Source organism: Prionailurus bengalensis, chromosome X (assembly GCF_016509475.1).
Source record: "Prionailurus bengalensis isolate Pbe53 chromosome X, Fcat_Pben_1.1_paternal_pri, whole genome shotgun sequence".
Taxonomy (NCBI): Eukaryota; Metazoa; Chordata; class Mammalia; order Carnivora; family Felidae; genus Prionailurus; species Prionailurus bengalensis.
In genome coordinates this window covers 127,143,057-127,163,020 of record NC_057361.1, presented here as the reverse complement: position 1 = coordinate 127,163,020, position 19,964 = coordinate 127,143,057, and the positions used below count along the sequence as shown (strand labels likewise).

Here is a 19,964-nt window from a genome sequence, read left to right as displayed (position 1 = left end):
GGTGGGTGAAAAAATGCAAAACCCAAAACACAGGGCTTACCAGCAGGCCAGGAAGAACCAAGTGGCTTAATTTCTGATTCAGGAGCAGACCCTTGCCACGTTACAAGGATGGCAACAGTCTGGCAATGAAGAACCAATTTTTCAAAAAACAAGTATATCTTTATGTAACCAAACCAACAAGGGTCCGCTCCCGGGGGAGTCACAGATACACCATGTGGAGTGGTAGCGCAAAGTAAACTTTACTTGTAGAAAATAAGGAGATCTTGTGGGTCACTGGGGTTGGGGGGGGGTCCGTCTGCACAGGTGTGAATAGGGGTTGAGATCAAACTGACCTGGGTGGTCTGGACAACTGGGGCTCTTCCTTACACCAGTTTATCTACTCTTGCCTTTTTATTGCAGAGAAACTAAAAGATATCTGCCTGTGCGACTGCCTCAACTGCTCTTTAAATTACAGCCATTCCAAAGGCATATGCTTCCCGAATTTATAAAATGTCCTCATAAATCGGCAAATCGAAAGAATCTTGGTATATTTCACAATACTGTCTAGTTTTCACTAGAGATTAAGGTTTCTAAGGGTTAGGAATTCTTAGTAATAGCTACTAGACTAAGAGAAACAGCTTTGTATGCCAGGAAAGTAAGATGTGTTTTTGGTTACAGAAGGCATGAGAAATGGAGGTGGGTTTTTTTTTTAATTTTTTTAAATGTTTATTTATTCTTGAGAGCGAGAGAGAGAGAGAGAGAGAGAGCATGAGCAGGGGAGGGGCAGAGAGAGAGGGGGACACAGAATCTGAAGCAGGTTCCAGGCTCTGAGCTGTCAGCACAGAGCCCGATGCGGGGCTCGAACCCATGGACCATGAGGTCATGACCTGAGCCGAAGTCGGATGCTTAACTGACTGAGCCACCCGGGGGGCCCCTGGAGATGTTTTTTTTTTTATTGAGGGAAAAGAAAGTAATTTTGTCCTAAAGTGAGGTTGATTGTTTAAAGAAGAAAAACAGGGGCATCTGGCTGGCTCATAGTAGAGCATGTGACTCTTCATCTCGGGGTTGTAAGTTTGAGTCCTCCATTGGGTGTAGAGATTACTTAAAAAAAAAAAAATCTAGGGCACCAGGGTGGCTCAGTCATTAAGCATCTGACTTTGACTCAGGTCAAGATCTCACGGTTTGTGAGTTCAAGCCCCACTTGGGGTGAGCCCTGCTTCTCTCTCTCTGCCTCTATCTCTCTTTCTCTCTCCCTCTGCCCCTTTTGGGATTCTCTCTCTCTCTGGCCCTTGCTCACTTGTGCCCTGTCTTTCTCTCTCAAAAAAAATAATAAAATAAAATAAAAATAAAAAATCTTTAAAAATAAAATAAAGAAGAAAAACATAGGGTAAAATCAGAATGTGGAAAGGAATCTTTGAAAGGGACTTTTAATGTGTGGCCAAGCTGGCTAAGAGTAAAATAAGTTTATTTAAAAATGAGTGTTAATATCAAAAGTACGTGGGGCACGGGGGACCGAGAAATCTGTACAAACAGACCTCGTTAAACTCACCTTTATCCTCTGTCTTGCCAATTCTTCAGATTCATCACTTCTTTGTATAAAAGAAAGGTTGCCTGCTTTGGTCACTTCTTCAGGTTTTCAGGCTTTGAGAAGGTTCCCGTGTACCTGCAAAAATTCAACAAAATCTGTGCTTTTTTCTTGTTCAGCTGTGTTATGTCAGTTTTATTCTTAGATGCAGCTAGAGACCCAAAGATAGTAGAAGACACCCCCCTCCCCCCCCCACACCCGGTTTGGGTCACCACCCCTTCCCAAGGACACAGATGCATTTGCAAAAGCCCTCTCCAGGAGCCACAGAAAGATGGGTGATGGGTAGAAACCAAACAGGGAGAGTGGTTCTGAGGCCACAGGCAAGTCTGTGCAGAGATCCTGGGGTCTGAGGCAGAGAGAGGAAGGGTCCCTCTGAGAATTGACAGTGTGATCCATTCACAGTATCCCCCCCCCCACCTCAGGAATTCACAGGATGGTTATGTTTCAGGAAGCAACTGTGATCTGGCCTTGAGAATTTCCAATGGCCTCCTTACAATTTACAAGTAGCCCACACCTGATATGGATAAGCAAATGCCTCTGCCCTCAAAGGGACTTGCATTTCAATGAACTTCAGTTTTTAAGGAGTGGAGAGTTGCAAAAAAAAAAAAAAGAAAAGAAAGAAAGAAAGAAAGAAAGAAAGAATGGACAATATCCACTCCCCAGGAACCCCTAGTTTGCATTTACTCCAGGAGGCAATTGTGATCTGACCCTAAGAATTTCCAAGGGCTTCCCTTAAAATTTAAAAATGCCTAAGACTCCTCTGTATAAGCAAAGGCCCCCAGGCCCCCAAAGAGACTCAAATCTCAATGCAAGGTCCTTTTAAAGGAAAGGAGTACTTTGGCTGGTTTCCTGGCATTGTTAAAACAATCAAAACAACCACCTTGGACCTGCTGATAAGACCCTATAGAGCCCTCCAGAGCATCTTCAGCCTAGAAAAGTCTTTTCCTCTCCTCTCTTCTCCTCTCCTCTCCACTCCCCCTCCTCCTCTTCTCCTCTCCTCTCTTCTCCTTTCTCCTCCCTTCCCCTCCCCTCCTCTCCTTTCCTTTCTTAGAAAAAACCTTGGCTACTACCTGACACTATACATAAAATCAATTCCAATTGTACTGAAAATCTAAAAATAAAAGGACAGCAAAGCTTGGAGAAGACAACGAGAGAACATCTTCATGATCATGGGGTTGGGGAAGATTTCTTACGACACAGAAAGCACTAACCATAGGGAAAGTGTTGGTACATTAACATTTTCTGGGCTCTGCCAGCACTAGGCCAATGTGGTATTCACATGCTGCCAATGTACCTCCCACGCATGCCACAGTGTGGATTCTACTGGATGGATTCTACGATCTCCATTCTCTTTGCCCCAGTTCTCCAAGCTCCTGTACTATGCGCATACATATACAGAAATGAAGTACCACTCAGCCTTGCGTAATACAGGGCCTATCTCCTCCCCCTGTTCCTGAGGTCCTATAGCTCTGGCCTTTTGCAACGGATACAGGTTTACCTCTTCACAGCAAGCCCCGGACTTAGACAAAGTACACTGGTCTTATCTGGGATATGCTATCACCGGACAGGCCTGCTATTTACTCTGGCTGCCTGTCCCCTGTGGCTTCCATGCAAATTCTTAACATTTTAAAATATTCTTTTAAGTTTATTCATTTATTTTGAGAGAGAGAGAAGACAGAGGCAGAGACAGAGCGCTCTCAGAGCCCAGTGCAGGGCTTGAACTCAGGGACCATGAGATCATGACCTGAGGGGAAATCAACAGTCCAAAGGTTAAGTGACGGAGCAACCCAAGTGCCCCCATGCGAATTCTAACTACTTTGGGAAACCCTTAAACTTTGCTTAGGGCTGAGGATACGTGTCTCCCAGTTTTGCTGAAAATGGAGTTGGTAGGGGGTCTCCATGCACCTCCCTGCTTTTGTGAGATCACCAGCAGAGTTGAAGCACTGTCTCTCACCACCATGTTCGTGTTTGTACTCGGTTTTAAGAGAGCGAATGTTGGATTTTATCAAATGCCTTATTAACACCTACTGATGTGATCAGGTAGTTTCCTCTGATTTGCCAAGTAATGACTTCTGTGACAGGACTTCCTGATGTTGAACTATCCTTGTAGTTATGGACTAGACCTTATTTGGTCATATATAATATCTTACTCTTTTGCTGTATTGCCAGATCCAATTGCTTGTTTTTTCTTTAGAATGTTTGCACTTGTATTCAAAAGTGAGAGTTGTCCATAGGTTTTGTTCTAGACTCTCTTTAGTAGGTTTAGATATTAAGTTCGTTGTTGGCTTTGTGGGAGTGAATGTCAAGACTAAGTAATACAAGGGCACCTGGGTGGCTCAGATGGCTAAGCGTCCGACTCTCGCTTTCACTTCAGGTCATGATCTCGTGGTTTCGTGGGATCAAGCCCTGAGTCAGGCTCTGTGCTGACCACTCGGAGCCTAGAGTCTGCTTTGGATTCTGTGTCTCTGGCTCTCTCTCTGCCCCTCCCCTTCTTGTGCTCTGTCTCTGCCTCTCTCAAAAATAAACATTAAAAAAGAGAGAGAGAGAGTCTGTTTCTTGGTTTGCCCCTCTCTCTCTTAAAAAAAAAAGCATCATGGGGCGCCTGGGTGGCTCAGTCGGTTAAGCGTCCGACTTCAGCTCAGGTCACGATCTCGTGGTCCGTGAGTTCGAGCCCCGCGTCAGGCTCTGGGCTGATGGCTCAGAGCCTGGAGCCTGCTTCCGATTCTGTGTCTCCCTCTCTCTCTGCCCCTCCCCCGTTCATGCTCTGTCTCTCTCTGTCTCAAAAATAAATAAACGTTTAAAAAAAAAAAAAAAGCATCTGACTTCAGCTCAGGTCATGATCTCACCGTTTGTGAGTTTGAGTCTCCTACTGAGTGAGTTCAAGCTCACCTCGGTGAGACCCGCTTCTCTGCCCCTAGTGAGATTCTCTCTCTCTCTCTTTCTGTCTCTCGCTCACTTGTGCCCTCTCTCTCTTTAAAAAAATACAAAAAAGGAAAGAATGCAGTTGAGTATCTTGCTGACTTTGAGGTGAGGAAGATTCCTGAAACCAGACATAAAAAGTATTAATTCCCCTGAACAGAAATTGGTAGATTTAACTATATTAGAAGTGAGAACTTCTGTTTACCAAAGATTTAAAGAAAGTGAAAAGGCAAGCCACAGACTGCGAGAAACATTTGTAATACATGTAACTGGCAAGGGATTAGTATTCAGAATATGTAAATAATTCCTAGAAATAAATAAGCAAAAGGAAAAAAAATACAACTAGCAAAAGCCAAAGCCAGGCATAACACAGAACAGAAAATGCATATGGCCAAGAAACCACTGAAGAAAAGACTGACCTCAGCAGTAACCAGGGAAATGGAAGAGTAGTGAGAGACCATTTCCACCCACCCGCCTGGAGGAAAGTTTGAAAATGCCAGGAGTTGAAGATATCGATTCCAAGGGATCTTTTATACCCCACTAGGAGGATAAATTGGTAGGGCCACTTTGGGAAACGATGAGCCCCCCACCGGTCAAATTGAACACATGCATACACACTCGTGCACACGTGTGCGCTATTCCACTCGTGGGCACAGACAGGAGAAAACCTGGCTTATGTTGTCCTACGAGACGTGCACACAAATGTTCACACAACCCTTCAGGAAACGGGGAAATGAATTATGGGATATTACATGCCAGTAAAAACCTGAATGGACTACAGCTACAAACAACATCTTTTTAAAAAATTTTTGTTTAATGTTTATTTATTTTTGAGACACACACACACACACACACACACACACAGTGCGAGTGGGGAAGGAGCAGAGAGAGAGAGAGGGAGACACAGAATCCGAAGCAGGCTCCAGGCTCTGAGCTGACAGCACAGAGCCCAACATGGGGCTCAAATTCACAAGCCGTGAGATCATGACCTGAGTCAAAGTCGGACATTTAACCGACTGAGCCACCCAGACGCCCCTAAAAATTTTCTTAAGGGGATACCTGGCCGGCGTAGTCAGTGGAGCAGGTGACTCTTGATCTCGGGGTTGTGAGTTCGAACCCCACGTTGGGCATGGTGCCTAGTTTAAAAGAATAAATAAATAAACAAATAATTGAAAAAATTTCTTTAAAAAAATAAAAACTAAGGATGGACAAAATGGGTGAAAGGAAATAGGTGATACAGGCTTCCCATTATGAAATAAAGAAGGTCACAGGAATAAAAGGCACAGCATAGGGAATCAGTGGTATTGTAACAGCATTGTACGGTGACAGAAGGTAGTCACAATGGTGGTGGGCACAGCGTGACACCTCGACCTGTTGTACACCTGAAACTAACGTAACATTGTGTGTCAACTATGGTCAAAAAAATTGAAAAAATACGAAAACAAGGGGGAAGCAACTCAAATGCCCATTGACAGATAAATGGAAAGGCACATGTGGTCCATTCAGCCTTAAAATGACATAAAATTCTCAGGACACCTGGGTGGCTCTGTTGGTTAAGCGTCCAACTCTTGATCTCAGGGTTGTGAGTTCAAGTGACTGATGGGACATTTGCTTCTCGAGAAATAGTCTTTACCTGAGAGTGCGGCCTGCGGGCCTCCCACTGCAGAGAAGGGCATGGATTTGCAGAAATGAGAGGGAATTTTTCATTTTTTGATATGGGAGGAAATTTTAAAAAAAAGATATGAAGTTCTGATACATGTTACAACATGGGTGAGTCTTGAAAACATTATACTAATTGAAAGAAATCAGTTATAAACTGACAAGTATTATACAATTCCACCTAAATGAAATATCTAGAATGGGCAAATTCACAGAAACAGAAAATAGGTAAAAAATTACCAGGGGCTGGAGGAAGGGAATGGGGAGCCAGTGCCTAATGGAGATACAGTTTCTTTTTGGGGTGATTAAAATGTTTTGGAAATAATGGTTAGAGTTGCGCATTGGGAATGTAGTTAATGTGTCTGAATTATACTTAAAAATGGTAAAAATGGCAAATTTTGTGTTATATATATTCTATTGTAATTTTCCAAAGCAAGAGAATGATGAAATCTTTTTTTCAGTAGGTTCCACACCTAGCATGGAGCCCAATGTGGGGCCTGAGACCCTGAGGTGAAGACCTGGACTGAGATCAAGAGTTGGATGCTTAACCCACTGAGCCACCAAGATGCCCTGAGAATGATAAGTCTTAATGCAGGCTATTGGCCACTATAGGGTCATGATGGTACATGTAAGTTACTGGTAGTGGTCCTGTGCCACGGTCAGGTGGTAGCTTCGTGGGTGTTAATGAGTTTATTTTTAAAATAAAATGTGGGGTGTTTGCTGGCTCTGTCGGTGGAGTGTGTGACTCTTGATCTCAGGGTTGTAAGTTTGAGACCCACGTTGGATACAGAGATTTTTTTTAATGTTTTATTTTATTTTTGAGAGACAGAGACAGCATGAGTGGGGGAGGAGCAGAGAGAGAGGGAGACAAAGAATCCAAAGCAGGTTCCAGGCCCCGAGCTGTCAGCACAGAGCCCGATGCGGGGCTCGAACCTACAAACTGTGAGATCATGACCTGAGCCGAAGTTGGATGCGTAACCGACTGAGCCACCCAGGTGCCCCAAGATTAGTTTTAAATGATCTCTAAAAAGGGGGGCTCCTGGGTGGCTCAGTCAATTAAGTGCCTGATTCTTGATTTTGGCTCAGGTCATGATCTCATGGTTTGTGAGATCAAGCCCTGTGTGGGGCTCTGTGCTGACTGTGCAGAGTCTGCTTGGGATTCTCTCTCTCCTTCTTTCTCTACCCTGTCCCTGCTCACACTCTCTCTCAAAATAAATAAAATACACTTAAAAAAAAGTTAAAAATCTTAGGCAAACCATAAGAGACTCTTAAATACAGAGAACAAACTGAGGGTTAATGGGGGGTGGGGGAGAGGGGAAAGTGGGTGATGGGCATTAAAGAGGGCACTTGTTGGGATGAGCAGTGGGTGTTGTATGGAAGCCAATTTGACAATAAATTATATACAAAATTTTTAAACCTTAAATCTTTTTTTAAGTTTATTTATTTATTTTGAGAGCGTGAGCACAAGCACGTGAGGAGCAGAGAGAAGAGAAACAGAATCCCAATCAAGCTCTGCACCATCAGTGTAGAGCCCGATGCAGGGCTTGAACACACGAATCATGAGATCATGACCTGTGCCAAGGTTAAGAGTCAGACGCTTAACTGACTGAGCCACCTAGGCACCCCTTAAAAAAAATCTTAAAAAAAAAATAAACAAAATGAAAGTGGGTCTTAAGTGGACAAATTTTATGGATAGTGAGTAATCAGATTCTGTGCATCTGGATAAAAAAAAAACTAGAAAGGTGCAGCGACTGGATGGCTCAGTCGGTTGAGTCTGACTCTTGATTTCAGCTCAGGTCATGATCCCAGGATCGTGGGATCTGCGTTGGGCTCCACACTGAGCCAGGAGCCTGCTTAGGATTCTCAGTCGGTTGAGCGTCTGACTTTGGCTGAGGTCGTGATCTCTCAGTTCCTGAGTTCGAGCCCTGTGTCAGGCTCTGTGCTGACAGCTCAGAGCCTGAATCCTGCTTCAGATTGTGTGTCTCCCTCTCTCTGTCCCTTCCCCACTCATGCTCTGTCTCTCTCTGTCTCTCAAGGATGAATAAATGTTAAAAAAAAAAAAAAAACTGAAGAGAAGCCGGACAGAGTTTCTGGGCTGGGGTCTGGCCTCAGCTTCCCTGGGAGTTCCTTTCTGGGGAAGCCAGTGGGCAAGGTCATGAGTGACTACTGGGAAACAGGGTTCCCCAGATGGGCATCTGGCAGGGTTGGGCTGGGGACCAGGAACCATATCCAGTGAAAAAATAAAAGAGTAAGCTCCTGACCTCTTTGCAGCTACCAAGTGTGGCTTGAAGTGGAACCCTTCTACAAGGTGATATGGTGTCTTCAGGAGATCCAAGCTTCAGGGCATGGAGGGATAGCAGCAGAGTCATGACAGGACCAGTCCAGATAAAAACTTGGGTGAAGCTCGCCCTGGCATTTGGTCTTCAGGTTAAAGAATGTTACAACAGCCATGACAATCATGGTGGAGACAGCCCTCCTGCTATGCGGGGGTGTCCTTCTACTCTCCTCCTCGTTGTTGAGCTCAGATCGAAGTAGCTATCCCTGAATCAATTGACTGTGTCTGATCTTTCTTCCCCCACTCTCTCAGAGGGCTTCATATTTGTTAGGATCTTTCTTTCTTTCTTTCTTTCTTTCTTTCTTTCTTTCTTTCTGGGAGAGGGTGCAAGTGAGCAAGGGGCAGAGAGAGAGAGAGAGAGAGAGAGAGATTTGGGGCTTATCTGAAGCAGGGCTTGTGTTCATCCGATGCAGGGCTCAAGCTCACCCCATGCGGGACTCAAACTCACAAACCGTGAGATCATGACCTGAGCCAAAGTCAGATGCTTAACTGACTGAGTCACCCAGGAGTCCTCATTGAAGTGGTTTTATTTTATTTTATGTACAACGAGTTAGCAGTAAGGTAGGCATCTTGGATCTGTGCAGTTAAGCTAGGTCTCTTGGATGACCCATTCAAGGAAGTTCACTAAATCCAACTTAATGAAGCCTGGGTCTTTCAAGCACTGATGGAAACACCAGCGGCACATATTAAGGCCGGGTTTCCGGATCAGACTGTGGTGGTTTAAGCAGATTCAGCAAGAACTGAGAACCCTGGCCAAATTTCCTCCAGTGGCTCCAGTAGAGCTGCTGGTGACCCATTTTGTTCTCTCGGACGCAACGAGGCAAAAGGCTGTTAGGATTTTCTGATGGCAAAAGGAAACCGCCACTAACTCCAACAAGGAAAGGGATGTATTTGGCATGATGCTGAGTAGATCACTGAATTGGTGGAATGTCTGCTCAAGCAGGTCTTGGACACACAGGCATGACCTGTTTTGAGTGGGGTGCAGAGCAAACTGCTGTGCCATTACAGCCATAAGACACAGCCAACCTAAAGGCTCGAGAGGATCTGTCCATGGTAGATGGACAGTCAGGTCATGATCTCACAATTGGTGAGATGGAGGCTCACGTCGGGCTCTGTGCTGACTTGGGATTCTCTCTCTCTCTCTCTCTCTCTCTCTCTCTCTCTCTCTCTGTGCGTGCTCTGTCTCAAAACAAATCAATAAGCGCTAAAAAAAAAGAAGCTGGCCATGGGCCATCAAGTACCTACGTGACTGAGGCCGTCCATCATGAGCTAAGTAAGTACTGGCAGACCCACTGCCACTGCAGAGGTTTCCAAGACCCCCTCCATGGGCCGGATTAATTTGGTGGAGCAGCTCACAGGACTCAGAGAAACTTACTAGATCACCAGTTTATTATAAACGTATATAACTCAGGGGTAGCCTGATTGAAGAGATATGTAAGGCAAGGTATGAGGGCAAGGCACAGAGCTTCTGTGTCCTCTCGAAGCATGTCACTCTCCCATACCTCCAACCCAGGTCTCCAAACCCTGTTCCTTTTTTCTTCCTTTTGGGTTTCAAAGGAGGCTTCATTACAAAGGTGTGATTGATTAAATCATTGGCCGGTGGCCACTGATTCAATCTCCAGCCCCTCTTCCCTCTGTGGAGGTTGGGAAAGAGGAAGGAAAGTTCCAACCCTCTAATTACTCAGTTGGGTCTCCTGGCAACCAGCCCCATCCTTAGGTGCCGTACAAAAGTCACCGCATTCACAAAACAAAAGACACCTTTATGACTCTCATCACAGGAAATTCCAAGAGTTTTAAGAGCTCTGAGCCAAAAACAGGGACAAAGACCAAACATATATAATTTTCATCATAAATCACAATGTTACAGTAAGAGGCCAGAAGCTTTGGAGAAGAGGTGGAGATACCTAATGTACCTAGGGGAGTGCACGGGAAGGGTACGTGGATTCCTGTGTCTCTGCCAATGACCCCTGGCAGAGCAGGAAACTCAAACTGAGCCACCAGGTGGATAGAAGGAACCCTGTGGTGGTCAGCCAGCTTCTCTCCATGGTGCAATGGATCCATGAAGGCAATGGCTGTGGTGGAAGGGCTGGAGGTTCTGCGTGGGCCTAGAAGGAAGGGTTCTCTCTCAGCAAGGTTGATCTCAATACTGCCATCATTGAGTGCCCAATCCACCAGCAAGCAGAGATCATGTGGAGCTCTTGGTGTGATGCCATTTCTTAAGGGGACCAGCCAGCCGTTTGGTAGCAGAAAGGTTGTATCGGATTCCTCTCACCCTGATGGGGGGGAGCAGTAATTAGTCCAACTTTGGATTTGGATTTGCCTTCCCTATGCACAGCATCTCTGCTAGCAATCCCTCTGAGGGCTTACACACACCTGATCTATTGACATGGTATGCCACAGAACAATACTTCAGAGCAAGGGTGTCTTTTTCCAAGAAACGAGGTGTGGCAAGAAGCACACATGCATGGGAGCCACTGCCCTGCCTCACACTGCATCACCCAGAAACACCCAGAGCCCATTGAAGGTGCAGCAAAGATGCTGGCTCAGGGCAAACATCCTGTGGTGCTGGGGAACCTTACTCCATAATGTGACAAATGCAATGAGTCAATAGTCAATACAAGGTGCTGCGAACCAAGGAATGGGAATAGGATTGCTGCTCTCCCCATCATCATTCTCAGTGACCCAGTCTATGCAAGCACTTGGGTGGCTCAGTCGTTTAAGCATCGGACTTTGGCTCAGGTCGTGATCTCATGGTTAGTTTGAGCCCTACATGGGGCTCTCTGCTGTCAGCGGAGAGCCTACTTGGGCTCTGTTTTCCTCTCTCTGCCCTTCCCCTTCCCCTGGTCGTGTCCTCAGGTGCGCGCGCTCTTTCTCTCAAAAAGAAATAAACACATTAAAAAGAAGGAGCAGTCTATGCTGTCCTTGAATCTGGACTTCGCTATGTGTGGTGGATAGAATTCTGTCCTCCAAAAAGTTCAAGTCCCCCTCCCTGGTACCTGTGAATATGACCTTATTTGGAATTCAGGCCCTTGTAAATGTAATCAAGCTAATAAGAGGTCATGCTGGAGTAGGGTGAGCCCTAAATCCAATGACCAGTGTCCTTATAAGAAAAGAGAAGGTTGGACACATACAGAGGAGACACAAGGAGAAGAAGGCCAGGAGAAGACAGATGCAAAACTCTGGAGCAGACCCACCGTTCGATTCCTATCCTCTTGCCCAGGAGTCAGGGAGGAAGAAGGGGCCTTCCCCAACCGCCGCCGTCTAATTAAACTGCCCAGTGTGGTTAATGATTCCGTCACTTGCCAACGCCTGGAAATGAAGCGTGCAGCAATTTAATCAAGTGATCTTCTGCAGCGGGGGGGGGGGGGGGGGGGGGGGGGGGGGGGGGGGGGGGGGGGGGGGGGGGGGGGGGGGGGGGGGGGGGGGGAGGGGGGGGCTTGGGCTCAGCAACTCTCCCGGGCACCCCATGGGAACCCAGCCCTCAATCCGACGCTGCTTTCCACGCAAAGGCCTTCTCTCTCCAGGCTTGTCCAAGAAGAGAGACGGCAGGTTGTGGGAGAGAGAGAAACAGATGGAGGGAACGTCGAAGCGGTGTGCCCGAGCTCGGGCTGGGGCTGAGAGACACAGGTAGGCAGGGGACTCAGGTGGGCCAGTTCCGTGCGCGCGCGCGAGGGACCCAGGGCATCCGGAGCCCGGGTGGGCTCTCCCCCCACCTCTTTTTATTTCCTTGTTTTTAGCTTATTTTAACAAAGGTGTCCATTTAAACGACAGCGGGGGAACGCCTCACTTGAAGGCTAGAAGCAGTCATTAAAGGGAAGTCGGAGGGAGGGGTGGAGACCCCGGGAACTGGGCTGAAATCGCGCCCCCTCCCGAGGCCCCGAGCTCTCTGGGGGATCCCGGGAGGCGCTCTTCCGAACAGGACGCCTGTCCCTCGGGCCCGCACCGCGTCGGCCGCACGTCCAGCGCGGAGAGCCCGGGGACCCGACGCCGGCGGTAGCGGGGAGCCGGGACCCCCCGACCACCCAAGCCAAGGCCCCGCCCCCGCCTTTCCGCGCCCGCTCCCGCGGCCCCCGCCGCTCGCGCTTCCACCCCGCCCAGCTCCCCTCCCCCGCGCGCGTGCGCCCCGTCCCCGCGCCCCTCCTCCCCCCCTCCGCCGCCGCCGCCGCCGCCGCGGGCGCGCGCGCGTGCCCGTCGTCCCGGGCGGGAGCTGGAGACTGCGGGGCCGACTGCGGGCCAGAGAGCGGGCGCCGGGAGCGCCGTGAGCGCGGCCGGGCGAGGCGGGAGCGTGGGCGCGGGCCTGGCCGCGGGCGGGGACCGCCGCCGCGCCGCCGTCCCCCAGTCGGCGGGCCGGGCCGCGGCGCCGAGCGCGAGGGCCGGGCTCCCGGGGCCGGTGGCCATGGGTGGGAGCCGGAGGCGGCAGCGGCAGCGGCAGCGGCAGCGGCAGCGGCGGGCCCCGCGGGCGGGGAGGCGCGCGGCCCACGGCCCCTGACGGCCCCCGGCGGCCCGGCGCGCCCCCGCGCCTCCTGGGGGGCCGTCGCCCAGCAACGCCCGGCGCGCCCGCCCATCCCCCGCTGCCCTTTTTCTCCTGGCCGGGTGCGAGGGAGCATGCCCGCGCCCGGCCTCAGCCAGCCCAGTTAACCCGAGGGGCGTGGAGCCGCCCCTCCCTCGGGCCGTCCTCCCCTCCCCCGCTAGGCGGCCCGCCCCCTGCGCTAGGGTATGGCCCCCGGCCCGGGCCCGGGACCCGAGGTCCCGCACTCCGGCCAGTGAAAGGCGTTTTCCCGTTCCCGCCCTCCTCCCCCCGCCGGCCAGCACCATGGGATGTAATATGTGCGTGGTTCAGAAACCGGAGGAGCAGTACAAAGTGATGCTTCAGGTAGGGCGGCGGGGCCGCTGGGGCGGGGGGCGTGGGCGCCACCTGGGGAAGAAGCCGGCCACAGACCTGGCTGGGGCTGGAGGGCTCGGAGAGGAAGAGGTAGGGAGCCATTCCCGCCCTCAGTTTCGGGGGCTGCTGGGTGTTGGCGCTCCGTGGGAACCGGCCACAGATGGCGGGGGGGGGGGGGAATGAAGCTGCGTGGGGATGGGGTGCAGGGCGCATCCTTCGGGCGCCCAGAGGGGACGTGAGCCCTGGATCCGGCTCGGCCCGGCTCGGGAAGTGGGGCTCGGCCCCGGGTCCGGTGCGCCTGCACCCCCGGGCCCGGGAGCCCGGAGGCGCGGTGCCGCCGGCGCCGGCGCGGGATGGAGGTTGCATAGCAACGGGCTCCGTTCCCGGCACACGCTGGCCCCGCTGGCCCCAGGGCGGAGGAGGGAGCCGGGCACCCGCGGCGCGGGGGGCGGCCGAATTCAGGTACCCGCGGCCCAGCGGAGCAGGAGCGCGTGGGCGGTCTGGGTGCTTAGCCCGGCGCTCACTCTCCGGCCCGGCCCGGCCCAAATGGTGGGTTCCCAGGCCCGGGGTGCCGCGGGCTCAGCGCGGGGTGCGCCCTGTGCGGGCGGCGGTGCCCGGCTGGCTCTTTGCCCTGCGGGGCCTCGGGCCCCGAGTCGCGGGTGGGGGCGGGGGCGGGGGGCGTGGACCGGCAGGTGCTCCGCGAGGAGGGAGGGGATACGCCCGGCCGCGGGCTCGGAACCCGAGCCCAGCCCGGTGGCCCGGAGCGGGGTTTCCTTGCCTGTGCGTGGCGTGACTTCGTGAGTGCGTGCCTGTGCCCCGTCTGTGTGTGCGCGGAGGCTCCTGCGGCCCCGCGCGTGTGTACTTTCTGTGTGCGCTCAGAGGGGTGTCTAGGAAAATGTCCCGGATGGAGGGGCCTGAGACGCACGCCCCGGGGCTGAGTGGAGGGAGTTCAAGGTCGGAGGGAGTCGGGACCCAGGGGCAGACTGGGCGCAGACAGGTATGCACTTCAACTCCGGGTTTACCGGTCAGGACTCGGGAGCGGGTGCTAGTCCGCGCGGTGTTGAACGCGGGAATGGGGTCTCTTGAGAGGAATAGGGGGAGCTCCTGTGAGCATCGGTGGGAAGCGGTCGGGGGGGGGGATGGGGGCTGCCGCGGGAGCCCAGCTTTAGTGCTGTGAGCCTAGTTCTGGCCACTGCGAGCGGGAGGGGGCGGGACGGGGACGGGGAACCTTGGTCGGTCCTGGCCGCGCCACTCATCCAGTGTCTCAGGCCCTGTCTCCCGGGGCGCGCGCCGCCCTCCGCTTTTCCCGCTCGCCGCCCTTCGCCTTCTTTCTTCCTTTCTCGCCATCCGCCCCGGGCTGTTTCCTCTCGTCGTGTTCTCGCTGTTTGGAAATCTTGCTCGGCCATTGTCATTACCCGCTCGTGGAATCGGCTTCGGTAATAACTCGGGCCCGGACCGAAAGGCAGTCCCTTGGAATCCCAGCGGTGGGGCACCGGGGCTGCCGGCGAAAGGTTGGGCTGCACTGGTTGGTCGGTGACACCGTGGGATCCCACCCTCACTGCTTCCTTTCTTGCAATCATTCCACCGAAAGGCAAGCGACCCCAAGGCTGTGGGCTCTTCACTTCCTCAGAGAGGGATTGATGTAGTACTTCATTTAAGGCCGACCTCATGGGGGTGTGTGTGGAAAGCCGAGGGCCACCTGCGCAGCGCGACAGGCTTGAAATGAGCCGTGGTTTAGAGGCGACACGGAGGTGACCCTTCGGGCTCCCCCTGGCACTTGGGGGGAGGCTGCCACAGTTGAGGCTGGGACTGCCTTCAGGGAGGCTCCATGTGGGAGGAGCGCTTGGGGTGAACCTGTGCAGCAAAGCTCAGAGCCAAGCTTTCCTTGAGAGAGAGGCCAAACCCCGGGCGAGTAGACCCCCAGGAGGAGAGCCCGTCATGCCAGGTGTCCTCTGCAATTTCCTAGTCTGAGCTGCAGCCATCACAGACCAGTCTCTGGGGACACTGATCCCTTTTAAAACTCTTGAAGAAATTTGGACCGAGTCAGAGGCTGGATGTAGTTTTGGGGCACCTGGGCGGCTCACTCAGGTTAAACGCCCAACTCTTGGTTTGGGCTCAGGTCATGATCTCACCGTTCTTGGGTTCCAGCCCCACGTCAGGCTCTGTGCTGACAGTGCAGAGCCTGCTTGGGATTCTCTCTCTGTCTCTGTCTCTCTGCTGCTCCCCTGCGCTCGCTCTTTTTCTCTCTCTGTGTCAGAATAAATAAATAAATAAATAAATAAATAAATAAATAAATAAACTTAAAATTTTTTTTAAAACTCGGGACACCTGGGTGGCTCAGTCAGTTTTAGGCTCAGGTCATGATCTCGCAGTTCGTGAGTTCAAGCCTCACATAGGGCTCTTTGGGGACAGCTCAGAGCCTAGAGCCTGCTTCAGATTCTGTGTCTCCCTCTCTCTCTGCCCCTTGCCTGCTCAGTCTGTCTCTCAAAACTAAACTTTAAAAGAATTTTTTTTGATTAAAAAAAATAAAGAGGAGACAAAAGAAGATTGAATACAAAGGATCTGGAAAACAGGGAAAACCATCCGTTGTCCCACAAGACCCCATTTCTCGGGGCTGGAGCCCCAGGCACAGCAGGGAGAGCGTTTCCTGGCCCAGTCTGATCTTTTTCTCAGAGCAGAAAGGAACTTTTGTCCCCAAAGACCAGCCGGACCCCTTGCCTGTAGACATGGTGCTCCTCTAGTGTCAGTGGCACTTCTCCCTGTCCAGGCTGTGTCTGCCTGTGGCCTCTGCGCCGTATGAGAGTAAGGGACCCCACTGGGGACACAGTGCAGCCCAGGGAAATGCACATACGTGCATACCTCTGCCACCCCGTCAAGAACCCCAAGTCTCTGTCCTAGCCTTCAGTTCCAGGTCCTTTGCTCCTGATGGCTCACATGCACAGAACAGACGACAGCTTTATTGAGGTATAATTCACATACCCTGGTAATAGGTGCAGTCGGCGGTTTTTACTATGTTCAGAGAGCTGTGCAACTGTCCCCACTACCTCATTCTGGAAGATTGTCCTCGCCTTAAAAAGAAACCCTGTCTTCTTCTTCTTCCTTTTTTTTTTTTTTAAAGTTTATTGATTTTGAAAGAGGGGGGTGGGGAGAATCCTAAGGGCTAATGGCGTGGAGCCCAACACAAGGCTCGATCCCACGAGATCTGACCCGATCCCACGAGATCCTGACCTGAGCCGAAATGAAGAGTCCAACGCTCAACCACCTGAGCCAGCCAGGTGCCCCAGAAACCCCGTCTTCTTAAGCAGTCATATATGCATTTAACCCAACGCCTCCCAGCCCCTGGCAACCACGAATCTACTTTGAACCATACGAGCCATACAAATACAGTCTTCGATTGTTTATGTGTGTGGCTTCTTAGATTTATCATGTTTTCTTTTTTTTTTTTCAACGTTTATTTATTTTTGGGACAGAGAGAGACAGAGCATGAACGGGGGAGGGGCAGAGAGAGAGGGAGACACAGAATCGGAAACAGGCTCCAGGCTCCGAGCCATCAGCCCAGAGCCCGACGCGGGGCTCGAACTCACGGACCGCGAGATCGTGACCTGGCTGAAGTCGGACGCTCAACCGACTGCGCCACCCAGGCGCCCCTATCATGTTTTCTTTTAAAAAAATATTTTTTAAGTGCTCTCTACCCCCAATATAGGGCTCAAACTCACAACCCCGAGATCAAGAGTGCCCCTACCATGTTTTCAAGGTTCATTTATATTGTAGCCCAAATAAGTACTACATTTCTGTTTTTAAGTTTATTATTATTATCATTATTATTATTTTTAGTAATATCTACACCCAATGTGGGGCTTGAACGCATGACCTGACATCGAGAGTCACACATGCTTCTGACCAAACCAGCCAGGCGCTCTCCCTAAATCTCTTTTTACTGCTGAATAACATGACAGTGTGACTGTAGCAAATAATATTTATCCGTTCATCCATTGATGGACATTGCGGTTGCTTCCACCTTTTCACTATTGTGAGTAATGCTGCTGTGAACATGGGTGTGCAAATATCTGAGTCCCTGCTTTTATTTTAAATTTAGTTATTTTGAGAGAGAAGGGAGGGCAGGGGAAGAGAAAGAGGGAGAGAGAATCACAAGCAGGTTCTGCACTGTCAGCACAGAGCCCGATGCCGGGCTTGAACTCAAAAACCACGAGATCATGACCTGAGCCACAATCCGGAGTTGGACGCTTATCGGACGGAGCCACTCGGTTGCCCGTTATTTCATTTTTAAAAAAATTTAATTTTTGGTCCGACTTCAGCTTGGGTTTCGGAGTTGAAGACCCACGTCGGGCTCTGCGCTAACAGCTTGGAGCCTGCTTGGGATTCTGTGTCTCCCTGTCTCTCTGCTCCTTCCCCATTCTCTCTCTCTCTCTCTCTCTCTCTCAAAAATCAATCAACCAATAAACAAATGTTAAAAAAAGAGAGCACAGAGGTACTGGACCACTGCCTTCTAGCTAGCGGTGCTGCTGGCTGGAGTGGTGGTCATTAGGATGCACTCTGTGGGCGGCCTCCCTGGGGTCTACTCTTTAAAAAAAAAGAAGATTTTAAGTAATCTCTATATCCAACGTAGGCCGCAAACCCACAACTCCAAGATCAAGAGTTGCACGCTCCTACCGACTGAGCCAGCCGGGCGCCCCGAGTCCCTGCTTTTAATTCTTTCAGGTATATACCCTGAAATGGAGTTGCTGGATCGCATGGTAATTCTGTTTAATTTTTTGAGGAGCTGCGGAACTCTTCGGCAGGGACAAGCCATTTTACATTCCTGCAGGAGTGGGAGAGGGTTCCAGTTTCTCCACATTCCCCCGACACGTGCGTCTGATTTTCACCATCCTACTGTCTGTGCGGTGGTATCACGGCGGGTTTGATTTGCATTTCCTGATGTCTAAGTGATGTGAAGTATCTTTTCGTGCGCTGTTGGCCACTTAGAGATCTTTTCTGGAGAAATGTCTGTCTTCATGCCAGTGCCACGCTGCTTTTACTCTGGCCTTGTCAGTAAATTTTAAAATCAGCAAGTGTGAGTCCTCCATTTTTGTACCCTTCAAGACTGTTCTGATTGTTCTGGGTCCCTTCAGTTTGTATATGAATTTTAGGATCAGCTTGCCGGGTTCTGAAAAGAGGCCAGCGGAATTGAATTTGTAGATCAATTGTGGGTGGAGTATGACCCATGAACATGGGATGTCTTTCCACGTGGGTCTTCAATTTCTTTCTTTCTTTTTTTCATGTTTGTTTATTTTGAGAGAGGGGGGAAAACATGAGCAAGGGAGGGGTAGAGAGACAAGGAGAGAGAGAATCCCTAGCAGGCTCCGCGCTGTCAGCACAGAGCCCGACGTGTTCCCAAACTGGGCTCAGTCTCACGAATTTCGAGATCACGACCTGAGCCGAAATCAAGAGCCCTTTGCTCAACCCCTTCAACCAACTGAGCTACCCAGCTGCCCTGGTTCTTCAGTTTCTTTAAACAGTGTCTTGCACTTTTGTTACATTTATTCCTGAGTATTTATTCTTTGTGATGCTTTTATAAGTAGAATTGTTTTCTTTTTCTTTCTTTTTTAAGTTTGTTTTTCTTTTTTAGTAGTCTCTCCACCCAACATGGGACTCAGACTCACAATCTCGAGACCAAGGCACGCTCTTCTGACTGAGTCAAGCCAGGCACCCCTGGAATTGTTTTATTTATTTATTTATTTATTTATTTATTTATTTATTTTTATTTAAAAATTTTTTTAAATGTTTATTTATTTTTGAGACAGAGTGCGAGTGGGGGAGGGGCAGAGAGAGAGAGGGAGACACAGAATCCGAAACAGGCTCCAGGCTCCTAGCTGTCAGCACAGAGCCCGATGCGGGGCTAGAACCCACCAACCGTGAGATCATGACCTGAGCCGAAGTCGGACGCTTAACCGATTGAGCCACCTGGGTGCCCCTGGAATTGTTTTCTTAACTTCTTTTTCATTGTTCTCACTGGCACTGTATCGAAATGCAGTTGATTTTTAGATATTGATCCTGTATTCTGCAACCTTACTGAATTCATTTATTAGCTCTAATTGTTTTTTAGTGGATTCTTCAGGATTTTCTATATGTAGGGTTATGTCATGGGCAAATAGAGATAGTTTTACATTTGCCTTTCCAATCCGGATGCCTTTTATTTCTTTCTTGCCTCTTCCCTCTGGCTAGGATCTCGAGTACAATATTGAATAGACTGGTGAGAGCAGACATCCTTGCCTTGCTCCTGATCTAACAGGAGAAGCTTCCAGTCTTTCACCAGTGAGTATAAAATTAGCTGTAGGTCTTTCACAGATGCTCTTTATCAAGTCAAGGAGGTTCCCTTTTATTCCTAGTTTGAGTGTTTTTATCATGAAGAGTTGTTAGATTTTATCAAATGCTTTTGCAGTGGCTATTGAGATGCTCACGGCTCGGGCCCCTTATTCTACCGCCGTGGCCTGCCACGAGCACCTGCCATGAGCACCAGCCACGAGCACCAGCCACAAGCACCTGCCACACACGCACTAAATGTGGCATGTCGGAGCCCTACTTCTATTTCTGTCATCTTCTTCTTG

At 50.3% G+C, this 19,964-nt stretch overlaps 2 protein-coding genes across 4 annotated transcripts in view; one reads left to right on the top strand and one right to left on the bottom strand.

Moving 5' to 3' along the window:
- Nucleotides 1-9,066: 9,066 nt before the first annotated feature.
- On the bottom strand, nucleotides 9,067-9,274 carry LOC122477178 (40S ribosomal protein S29-like). Its single transcript, XM_043570039.1, is given in 2 exon segments — nucleotides 9,067-9,216; nucleotides 9,218-9,274. Coding segments are annotated over 2 exon segments (207 nt in total).
- A 3,704-nt stretch (nucleotides 9,275-12,978) lies between these two features.
- Nucleotides 12,979-19,964, top strand: part of PDZD4 (PDZ domain containing 4) — a 32,435-nt gene continuing 25,449 nt past the window's right edge. For all 3 annotated transcript variants that reach the window (XM_043569799.1, XM_043569798.1, XM_043569797.1), the window contains exon 1: nucleotides 12,979-13,350. In XM_043569799.1, the coding sequence (XP_043425734.1) occupies nucleotides 13,291-13,350 (60 nt within the window). In that variant the 5' untranslated portion in view covers nucleotides 12,979-13,290. The remainder of the gene's footprint in view (nucleotides 13,351-19,964) is intronic.